Source organism: Bos taurus, chromosome 23 (genome assembly GCF_002263795.3).
Source record: "Bos taurus isolate L1 Dominette 01449 registration number 42190680 breed Hereford chromosome 23, ARS-UCD2.0, whole genome shotgun sequence".
NCBI classification, from domain to species: Eukaryota; Metazoa; Chordata; class Mammalia; order Artiodactyla; family Bovidae; genus Bos; species Bos taurus.
Genome location: NC_037350.1, coordinates 6,295,143 through 6,310,691, shown reverse-complemented (window position 1 = coordinate 6,310,691; position 15,549 = coordinate 6,295,143). Strand labels below are relative to the sequence as shown.

General features: G+C 38.0%; 1 protein-coding gene across 25 annotated transcripts in view; it reads left to right on the top strand.

Annotated features, from left to right (window-relative positions):
* Positions 1 to 15,549, top strand: part of MLIP (muscular LMNA interacting protein) — a 294,647-nt gene that overhangs the window by 181,377 nt on the left and 97,721 nt on the right. For all 25 annotated transcript variants that reach the window (XM_059880529.1, XM_059880531.1, XM_024983829.2 and 22 more), the window contains one exon: positions 6,825 to 6,896. In XM_059880529.1, the coding sequence (XP_059736512.1) occupies positions 6,825 to 6,896 (72 nt within the window). The remainder of the gene's footprint in view (positions 1 to 6,824; positions 6,897 to 15,549) is intronic.

The window sequence follows — 15,549 nt, the reverse complement described above, 5'->3', positions numbered from 1 at the left end:
GCCATGATCTAAGTTTTTGAATGTTGAGTTTTAAGCCAGCTTTTCCAAATCAAGAGGCTCTATAGTTCCTCTTCACTTTTTGCCTTAAGGGTGGTATCATCGCATATCTGAGGTTATTATTTCTCCTGGCAATCTTGATTCCACCTTGTGCTTCATCCAGCCTGGCATTTCGCATGATATACTCTGCATATAAGTTAAATAAGCAGAGTGAAAATATACAGTCTTGATGTTTCCCAATTTGGAACCAGTCTGTTGTTCCATGTCCGGTTCTAACTGTTGCTTCTTGACCTGCATACAGGTTTCTCAGGAGGCAGGTCAGGTGGTCTGGTATTCCCACATCTTTCAGAATTTTCCACAGTTTGTTGTGACCTACACAGTTAAAGGCTTTGGCATAATCAATAAAACAGAAATAGATGTTTTTCTGGAATTCTCTTGCTTTTTCTATGATCCAGTGGATGTTAGCAATTTGATCTCTGGTTCCACCTTTTCTAAATCCAGCTTGAACATCCGGAAGTTCATGGTTCACGTACTGTTGAGGCCTGGCTTGGAGAATTGTGAGCCTTACTTTGCTAGTGTGTGAAATGAGGCAATTGTGCGGTAGCTTGAGCATTCTTTGGCATTGCCTTTCTTTAGGATTGAAATGAAAAGTGACCTTTTCCAGTCCTGTGACCACTGCTGAGTTTTCCAAATTTGCTGGCATATTGAGTGCAGCACTTTCACACCATTGTCTTTTAGGAATTGAAATAGTTCAACTGGAATCCCATCACCTCCACTAGCTTTGTTCGTGGTGATGCTTCCTAAGACCCAGTTGACTTCTCATGCCAGGGTGTTTGGCTCTAGGTGAGTGATCACACCATCATGGTTATCTGGGTCTGGGTCATGAAGATCTCTTTTTTTTGTAGTTCTTCTACGTATTCTTGCCACTTCTTTATATCTTCTGCTTGTCTTTTCCATACCATTTCTGTCCTTTATTGTGCCCATCTTTGCATGAAATGTTCCCCTGGTATCTCTAATTTTCTTGAAGAAATCTCTAGTTTCTAGCATTCTATTTTTTTCCTCTATTTCTTTGCATTGATCACTGAGAAAGGCTTTCTTCTCTCTCTCTGCTATTCTTTGGAACTCTGCATTCAAATGGTGTATCTCTTCTTTTCTCCTTTGCCTCTAGCTTCTGTTCTTCTGAGCTATTTGTAAGGCCTCCTCAGACAGCCGTTTTGCCCTTTTGCATTTCTGCCATAAAGGAGGTGTCATCTGCATGTCTGAGGTTACTGATATTTCTCCAGGCAGTCTTGACTCCAGCTTGTGATTCATCCAGCCCAGCATTTCGCTTGATGTACTCTGCATATAAGTTAAATAAAGAGGGTGACAGTATACAGCCTTGACGTACTCCTTTCCCTATTTGAAGCAGTCCATTGTTCCATGTCTGGTTTTAACTGTTGCTTCTTGACCTGCACACAGATTTCTCAGGAGATAGGTAGGGTTGTCTTTAAGAATTTTGCAGTTTGTTGTGATCCACAGAGTCAAACGCTTTGGCATAGTCAATGAAGCAAAAATAGATGTTTTTCTGGAACTTCCTTGATTCTTAATATGTTGATATTCAATCTTGCTCTTTCCTACTTTACCATGTTCAATTTGCCTTGATCCATGAAGGGAAAATATATCTTAGAGATGCATAAGGCTCCAGATAGATGAAGTATTAGAAAGGACATCTGGTTGCTGTAAAGAAGTACAGTCTCCTGGTCTAGAAAAATTATATCACAAAAAAAGAAGGATTAAGTTACGACTTCTATTGCAAAACTATTGTAAATTATGGAAGAGATTTACCAGAAAAAAGAAGCAAGCAATTTTTTTTCACACAAAATTCCAAGGTAAATTCTGAAAATTATGGCAAATTCTTAGTTTGTGATTGTTTACAAAAACAACTATAACTGGAAGTGAGAGATTTTCTTAAAGCAATAGACGTTTGTTGAATGCCTTCCAGGTTCCAGCTTTCATGATGTCTCTCATGATACCACGAACAAGGAAAGATATCTTCCTTTTTTCCTATCTTCCACTAGTCCTATTAGAGGTCTAGTGATGTATTCCTGTGAATTCCCACTTGTTCTGAATGTTTAATCCAAAGCATTCTTGAGATCACTCTCTATCTCATCATTTTACTTTAATTTTCTGAATATTATTTATCTTTCTAGGACTTTTCTTTATTATTTCTTTATTGTTCATTTGTTTCAGTTCAATGAGATATCAACTCTAGAGAGTAAAGTCTTGTGAGTTTTGTTTACTGCTGAATCTCTAATATTTAGAACAATACACGTGACAAAGTGGATACTCAATAATAATTTGTTGAATGACTCTGTTAATTGGACTGCTGTATCCAAGTAAATTTACAAGATGGTTCAATGCCCATCAGGTTGGCAGAATCCAGTAGGCAAGAGCTTTCTATCCTTAATCTGTGACTTGAATGAAGATAAAAATGGTTCATGAAATAACATAAAGTTATTAACTTTACAGTTTACAATGACAAACCAAATATAAACCAAATGTTAAAAAGAAATGAAAGCGTAATATTCCATTGTGTCTGTGTACCACAGTTTCCTTACCATTCATTTGCCAATTGACATCTGGGTTGCTTCCATGTCCTAGCTATTGTAAGCAGTGCTGCAGTGAACACTGGGGTACATGTGTCTCTTTCAATTCTGGTTTCCTCTGTGTGTATGCCCAGCAGTGGGATTGCTGGGTTGTATGGCAGTTCTATTTCCAGTTTTTTAAGGACTCTACACACTGTTCTCCATGGGGGTGGGTAGTGAGTTGGAGGGGGAGTTCTGGATGAGGAGACACCTGTACACCCGTGGCTGACTCGTGTTGATGTATGGCAAAACCACCACAATATTGTAAAGTAATTAGCCACCAATTAAAATAAATTAATTTTAAAAAAGAGATGAAAGAATTAGGAATTTTAGGCTCTAGCATAGTCACTGTGATCCAATAATATATAAAATGACTTCAATTTCACGCTCTTCTGTATTCTAAACATAACACAAAAACTAAGGAGACAATTCCTATGATTATTATCTTCACTGTATTAATTGAGTTTATTGTCAATATCATGTACATGATGATGATATTCTGCCTTGTGTTAAAAATACATCTAGTTAAACATATCTTTTAAATTTTTACATATAGTAGTGTGTATATATTAATCCCACACACCTAATTTATCCTTCCCCGCACCTTTCCCCTTTGGTAAACATAAATTTTCAAATTTGGTAAACAGAATTTGGTAAACATAAATGTTTTCAAATTCTGTCCATCTGCTTCTGTTTTGTAAATAAGATCATTTGTATCATTTTTTAAATACAACACTGTAAATCAAGTATGCTGCTGCTGCTGCTGCTAATCACATACATGGCAGCCCATCAGGCTCCGCCGTCCCTGGGATTCTCCAGGCAAGAACACCAGAGTGGGTTGCCATTTCTTTCTCCAATGCATGAAAGTGAAAAGTGAAAGTGAAGTCGCTCAGTCGTCTCCGACTCCTAGCGACCCCACGGACTGCAGCCTACCAGGCTCCTCCGTCCATGGGATTTTCCAGGCAAGAGTACTGGAGTGGGGTGCCATTGCCCAAGTATACTCTAATATAAAATCAAAATTAAATTTTAAAAATGTTAAAGGAATATTTACAGAGGAAAATGATAGTGGAGTTCTTCAGTTGAGGATCAGTAAGAAAAAGGTTGATAGAGATAGCAGTATAACCATCACACAGAAGAGAGCTCTTAGTCAAACAGGGAAAAAAAGGACCAATATCCTCTAGGAGTAAGTTAGCAGAACCATATTTTGTCTCAATATAATGGAGAATTTTGTACTAATTCTAACAGAACAAAACGTGCTACCTTGGGAGGTGTGGCTGAACAAGGGATCGGATTTGGCTAAGGGGGTTGAACCAAATTGCCTTCAATTTCACTTCTGATTCTAATATTATATGGCATTACGTGTATAATAGCAAGATATTGCTTTGACCAGGCTTTTCAGCTATATTCTTTAGAGCAGCTGAGGATAGGAGAGCAAAGGTTATAAATAGTTATGCACCCTGAAAGATGAGGTGAGGTCCTATGGTAGATGAGTCATGGCTGTTGACCTGGAGCACCCATGTCCAAATCCCAGCTATGATTTAGTAGCTAGTGACCTCGGAGAAGGCAATGGCACCCGACTCCAGCACTCTTGCCTGGAAAATCCCATGGACGGAGGAGCCTGGTAGGCAGCAGTCCATGAGGTCGCTAAGAGTCGGACACGACTGAGCGACTTCACTTTCACTTTTCACTTTCATGCATTGGAGAAGGAAATGACAACCCACTCTGGTGTTCTTGCCTGGAGAATCCCAGAGACGGGGAAGCCTGGTGGGCTGCCGTCTGTGGGGTCGCACAGAGTCGGACACGACTGAAGTGACTTAGCAGCAGCAGCAGCAGACCTTAGATAAGTTCTTTCTTAACGTCTCTCTGCTTTGAAGTGAAAGTGAAAGTCTCTCAGTCATGTCCGACTCTTTGTGACCCCATGGACTATACAGTCCATAGAATTCTCCAGGCCATAATACTGGAGTCGTTAGCCTATCCCTTCTCCAGAGGATCTTGACGACCCAGGAACAGAACTGGGGTCTCCTGCATTGCAGGCGGATTCTTTACCAACTGAGCTATTAGGGAAGCCTTTTAGTTTCCATATATAAAGTGAACGTAATATAGTATCTACGTCATAGGTTTGTTTTGATAACTCAGGGAGATAATACACAGTAAGCTTTTAGAGGGTACCTAGTAAGCTTTTAAAGGGTGCTGCTGCTGCTGCTAAGTCGCTTCAGTCGTGTCCGACTCTGTGCGACCCCATAGACGGCAGCCCACTAGGCTCCTCTGTCCCTGGGATTCTCCAGGCAAGAGTACTGGAGTGGGGTGCCATTGCCTTCTCCAATGCATGAAAGTGAAAAGTGAAAGTGAAGTCGCTCAGTCGTGTCCGACTATTAGCGACCCCATGGACTGCAGCCTACCAGGCTCCTCCATCCATGGGATTTTCCAGGCAAGAGTACTGGAGTGGGGTGCCATTGCCTTCTCCGTTTTAGAGGGTAGTGATTGTTAATTATTATTGCAACTACTGTTGCAATTAAATACCCACAAAACCACTGTGGAGTATTAATAACATTTTTTCTGCATTATTTATCTGTTTAGATATTCCTTAGGAGAAGATATATTATTGAGAGATATGGGCCTGGTGGACCTGAATTCCAAATCTTTTAGATTTTATATGGGCTGTGGTCTTAGATGAGTCATCTGAACTCACCACATAGCCTTTGCTTAATGATTGTTTAGTTATAGGGATTCTGCAAAATTAAATGAGGCAATGCATGCCATTTTCCTAGTTATAGATGTTGGCTCTTATTTTCCATGTTGAGATGGTATTTTGCTTCAATCATTAATCTAAATACATTATTTTCTGGAGACTATAGCAGTACAGTAAGTCCCCTACATATGAACCTTCAGGTTTCAGCCTTTCAAAGATGTGAACATTCATGCCAGCCTCTATATCCCAGCTGTTGTACTGTAGTACTGAACCTTTCAAGGTATTGTACTGTAAATTTGAAAATGTTTCATTTTTTGTGTTTGTTTCTAATGTACATTTTATTTGTATGAAAAGTATTACAAACCTATTATAGTACAGTACCATATAGCCAAATGTATTAGTTGAGTATCTAGGCTAACTTAGTTGGACTTAAAAACAAATTGAACTTACCAATGCGCTCTTGGAATGGAACTTGTTCATATGTGGGGGGCTTACTGTACCAGGTCAACAGAGAGACTCAGGGCTTGAAGGGGCCGAAGCATTGCTTCTTCCATCCCTGGCATTTTTTTATTTTACTTGATTACTCTGTCTTCTTCTGTAGACCCTTTGGTTTGCTTGCAGGGGATGAAGACAGCCTGGTGCTGTGCGCCAGTTTCCCACAGCTCTGGGGCCGGTGGGGAAGCTGCCTGAGACAGGAGCTTTTGAAATGAGAGGAACCTTGAACTTGGCACCCAGAGCAATGTCAACACTGGGATTTTGATTATGTCTATGATTCTGATTTCTACAGTTTCCTCATGCTCAACCCCATATACTCTACAAAACTGAACTGGATTACCCCAACTTTTACTTAAAACTTGGAATATTTTATCTTTTGATTCTTTAATATCACTGTATTGGAAAGTGAGGAGAGGGTGATGAAGTTTAAAAAATGAATTTAAGACCTTCTAGTGGCCTCCTAGTTTTCCCATTATGGAGTTAAATTGCTATCACATCTATTCAAAATACTACTTTTTAAACATTATTACCAGATTTTATGTGTTCTGATCACTGTTTTTATAAATGATGCAAGAGACTGTATCAAGTTCAATTAAACTTATTGGCATAATATTTGTTAATTACAGCACCATAAAAAAAGACCCACATTCCTTTGAGAATCAAGCAAAAATACCCCAAATATTTATACAATAGTCTTCCTGTCACAGCATACTGCCAATGAGAAATTTACATATAACTTTGTAAAAAGGAATGTTTTTAAACTCTGAAATGATATACCATCTAATTGCCTATAATCCCTAGGCTGATGTTTTACTGTGGTATTTCTTTGCTTCTCATTCTAATAAAACATTAACAGGAAGAGCTAATTTTTTTCTGTCAAAAGCAAGTTGTTGAAGCATAATCATTGTTTCCTTCATTTGATAACATGTCGTTTAACTTGGTAGAACTGGTCTAAACTTATGTCACATTCTTTCCCCTTTTCAACTCCATTCTTACTTTCTGGTTACCCCCCATTCTAGCAATACAAGACCAAGTCCAGCTACAAGGCTTTTGCAGCAATCCCAACAAACACATTGCTTTTGGAACAGAAGGTCAGTGTTGGCTCAAAAGCAGAGTACATTTTGGTGATGTTTTCTAAGATTGCTCATGTTCTTTAGAAAATTTCTGTTTTCAAGTTTTGCATTTACCAAAATAAAATGCTGCTTTTAGTTTAGGATGACATGGTGAAAGCATCTTGGTGAGTAGAATTGGAGACATCATTAATTTATCAGTAGAGTCTGGGTAGGAGCTGTCAGGTAGCTCTGGGAAACTTGATTACATCGTGTATCTCTGAGTATATCCCTGTCCTTTGGAATTTTAAATAATTGTTAAACTTTAAGTGTTTCCAGGATGGTGGTCCCGTGATGATTAAGACTTCTCTTTCCAGTGCAGGAGGTGTGGGTCAGTCCCTGGTTGGGGAGCTGAGATCCCACATGCCTCACAAAAAACCAAGACATAAACCAGAAGCAGGATTATACAGATTCAGTAAAGACTTTAAAAATAAAGTCCCCATAGAAAATCTTAAAAAAATATGTAAGGGTGTCCACTTCTGTTCACATTGGTCAGTCGACGGAGTAGAGGTAAAATGGGGTTACATCTGGGCAACTGGCCACCTTTCAAACTGGGTGATTCATAGGTGGCTCAGATGGTAAAAATCTGCCTGCAGTGCAGGACGCACAGGAAATGCAGGTTCAACCCCTGGGTCGGGAAGATGCCCTGGAGGAGGGCCTGGCAACCCACTCCAGTATTCTTGCCTGGAGAATTCCATGGACAGAGTAGCCTAGTGGGCTACAGTTCACGGGGCCAAAGAGAGTTGGACACGACTGAGCGACTAACACTTTCACTTGAACACACTACAGTGGCTTCCACAGGGTGGAAATGCATTAGCCAAGCACCTAACTTAACCTCTTAAATCTGATCACAGTCTGAACATCTTTATCCTTCTCACTGATCTGACCTCCATGAAGGAGATAGAAGGTGGAAATCCTTTCCAGTGACCCAGCTGCTTTCACATGGCTCCAGGGCATTTTTGATTTGCTATTAAGAGTCATAAAGTATAAAATTACAGGATTCTGCTTCGCTGGGTAAATTACATTAAAGCCTCTTGTTTCACAAGTCCATTACAAAGGCTCTAATGAAGTCCCAGTGGAGGAAATGAATGAAATCAATTACCAAGTTCATGACATGGTATAGTTCCTATGTTATTTTTACGCTATTTATTTAGGCAATATATCTTTGATTGCATGAAGCCCATTTTTGTGTGTGTGTGCAATTATAGTGTTTCAAATAATATTATTATTTGTCAAATGTTAGTATTTCCAACCAGGTGATATTTTGACTACTGGTTTTTGAATATACATGCTAAAATTTTTAGCATGATCTGGAGAATAAAACTGTATGTTCTCACATTCTGTATATTCCTTTGTCTAAAAAATAGGAATTGTTAGTGGGGAATGCTAAGAGGTGTATAAGTGAACATTAGTTGACAGAATCTCTTACATTGTGTATCTCTGATAACGAACTGTTATCCAACTGTGGCCCAGAGTATGCTCTATATATCTGAATCCTTTGAGGTGGGGTGGGAGTTACTTGGTTGCAGGCAGATGGGTAGCTTTTTCCTCTAGCTTCTTTTCCAAATTTTGACCTTTTATGATTCATTGAAGGATAACATAGGGGAATTCCCTGGTGGTCTAGTGGTTAAGACTCTGAGCTTCCACTGCAGGGGACACGGGTTCAGTTCTTGGTTGGGGAACTAATATCCTGCATGCTGCATGCCCACCCCCCACTCCCTCAAAAGGGAGATTTCCAATAGCGGGAGATTTCTGGAGGCATGAGGAAGTGACACCATCACCATGTCACCAGATACCCCTTATCCTATGTCTAGAGTTACCATGTGGAGTCTTAGTAGAAGTGTTCCTTCACCATAGACCCTCTGCCCATTTAGATGGACGTTTCCAAAATCTGCTCACAAGGGCCTGCCTTCACAGACATGAGAGAAGCTCTTCCCTCACCAGCCATGCAGACTTCCTGGTTTCAGAATTTCTGTCTTTTTCAGTTCAATGGATTTTAAGGATTATACTTTATTAGTCAGTCATTAAAAATGAAGAATGATTAGCTTAATTTCAAATTTCATCAAAACCCATTTCATAAAGTCTTTGGTGGTATTAGTTTTTACTGAACCTAACACAAGTTCATAAAGGAGAGGGTTTGTGTTTTTAATTTCAAACAAAACATACTCTTCAGTAAAATTATCATTTTTGTTTTTAGTACAACATCTGTAAATATCATGATATCTAATTTAAAATATCTAATGCATTTATGCACCAGGGGTTAGCCTGACTGAGCACACAATACATTTATCTAGTGTGGATAATTGTCTCTTGGCTAAGATATTGTTTTTGGACCACAAATACTTGAATTGCTTCAGGGTCACAGGATATAACATGATGCTTGGTTGTTTTTTTTTTTGGTTGGCTTTCCTATGTTATGTACTCCCCAATGGGAAACTTTACGTTTAAGAATTTTTAACTCATAAAAATATTATCCCAAGATTTTATGAGAGTTTATATATTTTCCATCATATTTCTTGAATTATACTGTGTTGTTTCTTTCATGGTTGTAGTTTTAAAAAAATAAATCCGGTTTATACAATAGAACTCACCTATGCCATCAAAATCAAAGGGACTAATTTCTGAATCGAGTGGGTAAATTAGGACTATAATAATAAGAGGCTCATCTATTTGGGGGAGGATTTGTAGTTTGGAATATGTTGAATCCCAGAAACTTTTCGGAGATCCCTTTAATATCATGCAGAACAGTACAGTTAAGAGGGGTGATGCCACAGTGTCACTACGGGATTCTGTTAGGGTCCATGCTGGGGACCGCCTTGGAGATGCAATGAACCCATTTACTTCATCTTAAGATAGTTCAGCAATTCTCCCCCAGTCAGATTTCTTATACCATGTTTTGTTTTATAGCATATAGTATAATTAATGAGGAACCAGAATCACTTTAAAAAATAATACTGTTTTTTAAAGCAAACTTTTCTCCAAATTGAAATACAGGTATCCCTTCTGATTAGACCTTAAGCTCTCATTGGATCCCCCAACTGGTTTCAGCTTTAATCACCCCTTGATGAAGCCCATAATTTTCAAAAGAGTGCATTTTGTTGACAAAGGATATGAAGTATCTGGTACTTCTGTTCTATAATTTATTGTCCACATCAAACTTAAATTTATAGCTTATTCCATTTTCTATCATTTCCCCTCCATGAATGTTTAGGAGGGAAGCATTTTTAGCTTAAGCCTTAACTAAGGCTTTACAGGAAAAGATGAATGTCAGGCTTCATATTTTAATGTGTTGGCATCGAGGTCTTTGACTTAATCTCCTGCCAATAATCATCTTCTCCAAGACTGAGATGAGGATGTAATACAAGTGATTATAAAGCAGGAACAAAATAATTAGATGAATTTGCATTCATGACTGTCCTTATTACCATATGTTCAACAATATACCAAGTTCTGTAGAGGAAATAATTTTGATATGGACCTTATTTTTTATTCTCCATATGGGTACTGTTATCCTTTTCAGAGAATGTTAAACATCTCTCTCTTATTGACTAATTTTTCTTATCATCTAAGTCCAATAGCAATAGGTAAAAGGTGAAACTGAAGGAAACACATTTATATTCTAAATACATGGATTATTATTTTTATTGTGCAATTATTTTAAGGATAGGAAAGATAAAGGAATGTTTCATTGTAATCAAATAATATGAATATTTATTGTCTCATGGTGATTGCTATTTTTCCATGAAATAATACACTTTTTCTTTGGAAGTATTATATCTGTTGCCTTCTTCACAAGTATCTCTCGGGATAAAATCAAGGCTACAGTTAGGTACTAATTTTTCCAACAAATGATATTACTGTGCATTCAATTCATAACCTATGTGTGTCTGAAAGAATTTTAGAGTAGATCAGTTTTATAAATAGCACCTATAAACTACAGAATTATTTAAATGAAGATTACAGGAAAAATCATTTTATTTCTCCTGGTGGAAGGAGAATATAAACAGTTGTTTCAAAGACAATAGGGAGGACTATGCTAAAAAAATAGAAAAGTAAAGATTTGAGATATCTTGTCAATGTAAATGTTTTATTCTAAGTTGCCAGTTTAATTTTTTTAAAGGTGACTTTTTAAACTCTAATCAGATTAATCATATGTCTTCGGGTGAGACTATTTTAAGATCAATGCATGTCTTAAAAATTTAACAAAATCTGGTTACTAACTTAAGCATATGGTCTAGACTAGAGTGAGTGTCTTAATTTAGGTTATTTCAAGAAGTAAATGTGTTCCCAATTTGTTTAGCAGTGGAGAAGTGCCCAGGACCCAAGTCTATACTAACTGGTTGCCCTTGGGCAGTTGTCTACCACTCAACTACTCTTTTAAAACACTTACTAAACCATATTTAAATATACATATTGGATTTTTCTTTTTCCCTACTATAAACTGTGAGAAAATGCAGTAGCTTTTGTTAAGCATTCATTGAATAAATTAATTCAGTTTTCACCTGAGTTGCTGCTAAGTCACTTCAGTCGTGTCCGACTCTGTGCGACCCCATAGATGGCAGCCCACTAGGCTCCCCTGTCCCTGGGATTCTCCAGGCAAGAACACTGGAGTGGGTTGCCATTTCTTTCTCCAATGCATGAAAGTGAAAAGTGAAAGTGAAGTTGCTCAGTCGTGTCCGACCCTTAGCGACCCCATAGACTGCAGCCTACCATGCTCCTCTGTCCATGGGACTTTCCAGGCAAGAGTACTGGAGTGGGGTGCCTCACCTGGGTAGGTCTCTAAAATTTCCAATTTTATTTCACAGGATTTTAAGCCAAATTTTTGCTCATAGGATTATAAAAATAAAGATACCTAGTGTATGGTAGTTAGGAGTCTTCCTTTGGGGTAGAATAAGTCTCATGAATGCTAATTCCATGGAAAAGATATAAAGGGCCTCTGTTACAGGGAAAGTAAGTTGGTTTTGACTTGGCGCCTTTTAAAGAATACCATGACGGCCGCCATATTGAGTCCTTTAGTGTATCAGACACGGAGCTAAATGCTTTACTATCTTCGCAGCTCTGTAAGGATTTTGATGCTCCAAGATGTCAACTGCATTTCCAAAAGCAGCAGGGGTAGTAAGTTGCTGAAATGGACCTCAAGTGGGATCCAGTTACCCCCTGGCTTTTCCCTAATCTGCATGCAACAGTGATGTCAGTGAGCTAATGTGAAATATTCAGCAAGAGATGATGGTTTTAGATAATTTTTTTATTACTTGCTAAAATATGTTTAAATATTCATTAAATTAGAGCAGCAAAAGCTTTTTTTTAAAATGAGGAACAGTTAAAGGGAATTGGGAATGGCTTAGTTCTGACAAGACTTGAGTGAATGAGGATATACAGACCAGCACAATTCCTTAAGTTACTGAAAGAGAGGAGGTGGATTACAGTGGAGGAGGTGCCGGCTGGAAATCAGAAACATCCTTCTGATATCCTTGATTAAATGAAGAAAAAGTCCAGAGGCTTTGCCATTGCGCCTTGATGAATGGATTTGAAACTAGCCTAATGATTTGCCAAAAATCCATTCCTTCTGTGTGTGAGGAACGGATATTTAACCCTCCAAAGATCTTGGGATTACAAACACCAAGTAAATTTCCTCAATTCTTGAAATTTTTAAACCAATCACGTGAAAATAATCTATTGATAAATATTCCTAGATCTTTAAAGAAGCTATACTTTTATAATGGAAACCCCTTTGGCTTACAGTGTACATTTCCCCCCTTTCTTCAGGTCTGAAAGCTATTCTCCGACTAGAGAATCAAAATGAGATTTATTTGCCTGAGAATATCTCCAGTCTTACAAATGGTTTTGTATTAATGACTGAAAATCAAGCAAATCTCTTATGGTTAGAGGATTTTTCTACCCAATTCCTGGTTAACAAAGTATAGCAACATTTGGGTTCTGCCTGAATTGTTTTTTTGGGAGGTTAATTTTATCATTACTAAAATACAGTACTTACCCATGAAATTTTTGAAATCCAATCCAGTTAGAAAGTCGTGGCATCACAAAAAGTTTACCAGTCTTTTTATATAACTTTTTGTTTGGAAACAGTTTACTTTCTAATTCTGCTTAGAGTGCAACTAATTCTTTCTGTTTTCAGATTTTTAGCACTTAATCCTATCTCCAAAGAGAGCAGGTTCTAATCAGTCTGCTGGTTTAACATATCTTACTTAACACTGACTGCGGTTCCATGAGAACTGCTCCTTTTGGACGAGGAACACCTGTTAAAATGCGTAGGCATATCTCACGAAGACTTTGATTTGCAATGGTGTTCTTGGTTCTTGGCCCTTAATTAGAAAATCATACTGAATTCAGAAACTATTTTTTTCTTAAAGTCAGAAAGAGACTATGTGTCTTTTCAAAAACTGGGCCCCAAAGTTGGTTGTGCTGAGCAAAATATAACAAATTTTAATCAGAATACTTCTAACCATTACTTAAGAATCTTGAAAAATGGGATTCAAAGTATGTTCTCTTTATGCCTTGCTTGGCTATCTTCCAATTTGGTGGAAAATATATGTTTTTATAAAACCTTTTACTGGAGAGTGTTCTGAGAGACCTTCACTTAAAATGAATAAGAAACATCAATACAGTCCTGCTAAGTTGTCAAAAAGCAATCTATGGTTACACTTCATGTTAATAGAGATTTAATGTATGTTTTTTTAATACATTTTGTACCACAGTGGAAAAAAAAAGTCTGCTAGGAGTGGATCAAGATGATATACTTGACAGAGAATTCCTTGTCAATAAAAAAATCAATTCTAGAAAATTTCAAGGCTATTTAAACTCGAATAAACCCCCCTCCAAATTTTAATGCAATTTGACAATATTGTCTTCATTTCAAGGTTTCAGCATTGCTGATATATTAATACTACTAGTTATCCTCCTTAATTTTCCAAGTATTCTGTGTAGGTAGTTTTTTTATTCCTTCAGGAAAAATCAATGTTTTAAGTTGTATAATAAAGGATGTGTTTGCTTAGTAAGTTCCTATGAAGTAACCAGGATAATAACCCTATTTGATTTTGGCTAAAATAATATTTGCTCATTATATTAAACTGATCACATACTCAGATCTTTGATGGCAAACAAATTTAATTGAAATGTGGGAAAATAAATTATTTGTTATTTAAAATATTCAGAGTTCAACCTCCTTCCCTAGAGCATTTTACTGAGGTGTATTGAAATCATATTCTTTCTATGATTCATTTAACTCCATTTATTTGTCAGTTCACCCTTCCAGTTCATCCTAAATGTCTTTCCTGAAGACATATCATATGCTGTATCCTGAGGCTACCAAGATAAATGCCACAGTTACATAATGTAGTAGGACAGGTGGTCCAGTAGGATAGAGATACAGTCAAAGAATAATGATGATACAATATTTTTAAATCATGTGTGGAATGATGTGGTATCTCAAGGAGGGAGTGAAAGACTTTGCCTGCTTCAAACGCCAAAAGCCATTAGAAAGGACTTGAATTAAGATCTTTAGGGTGAGTAGGAATTCTAAGTGAGCTGACGGTGGAGGACAGATCCATCTAGGTGGAGTTGATGACGTGTGGTTAGAAGGTTAGAAACCCAAGTCCCTTGTGGTTAAAGAGCAGCATGCAAGGGAGGAGTGGGTAGAAGGTGTTGCTGGAGAGGCAAGGAAGGGCTGGACCAGACTTCTCTCCTAAGGAGTTTGTTCCTAATTCTGATCATTAATTCCTGACTTTTTTCTTTTCTATAATTATTATCATAGAAGCCATATGTGGTGTAAAGCCTAAAACTAAGGCCCAATATTATGTGCTTGGCATCTGGTAGAACTGGGAGGGCCTCAGGTAGCTGAATTACAAGCTCTCTTCCCCATTCTTCTTCTCCAGACGTGGTCCCCCAACTCTCCCTGTCAGACCGACCAGGTGCAGTGTGTAGTTATTCAATCAAGGTGACCACAGCCTTCTAAGGAACCAGGGACATCTCACTTGATCCTGCAAAGCCTGCCTCCCACAGCCCCTGGTTTTTTACTCTTTCCTGAGCACAACTTTTCTGTGGCCCTGATGGGACACACACTCTCTTCCCCTGGGCCATGACCACCTCTGAGTATTGAACTCTGCTTGATTTCACCTGCCCAATGTCATGCATTCAGGGGTCCGAGCACTGTAGAGTGGGAACCCCTTCCCCACCTCACCCCAACCCACAGGGTAAATAGGAAGCGGTTAGAACACTGTGTCAAGGAAAAATTAAATTGTCTGAACAGCAGCAAGGAGTTGTCTTTATGATATTTTCTGTTCCCTGCTACCTATTATGCATAATTAATTTTAAGTAGGAAGGATGGAGGAGGAAAAGAAAAAAGATACTTTTTTTTTCCTATGGTAGGAAAAAGGAAAGCTCAAGCATTTCTATTAGGTGACCATAGCTAGTGTTTTATATTTCATTTAATGTAAAGGAATGGATTTTGAAGAAATAGCTTTCAGACAATTTCCTCTGTGTTATTGAAATAAGGGAGCTAGCCTAACACAATAAATATTCATTTTCTCCCACACCTCAAGGGGGTACAGCTCAACTTGGCGATTCACCGTGGCTCAGTGATGTAATTTCTTTCCATCTCGTATTTTCAGGTATCTGA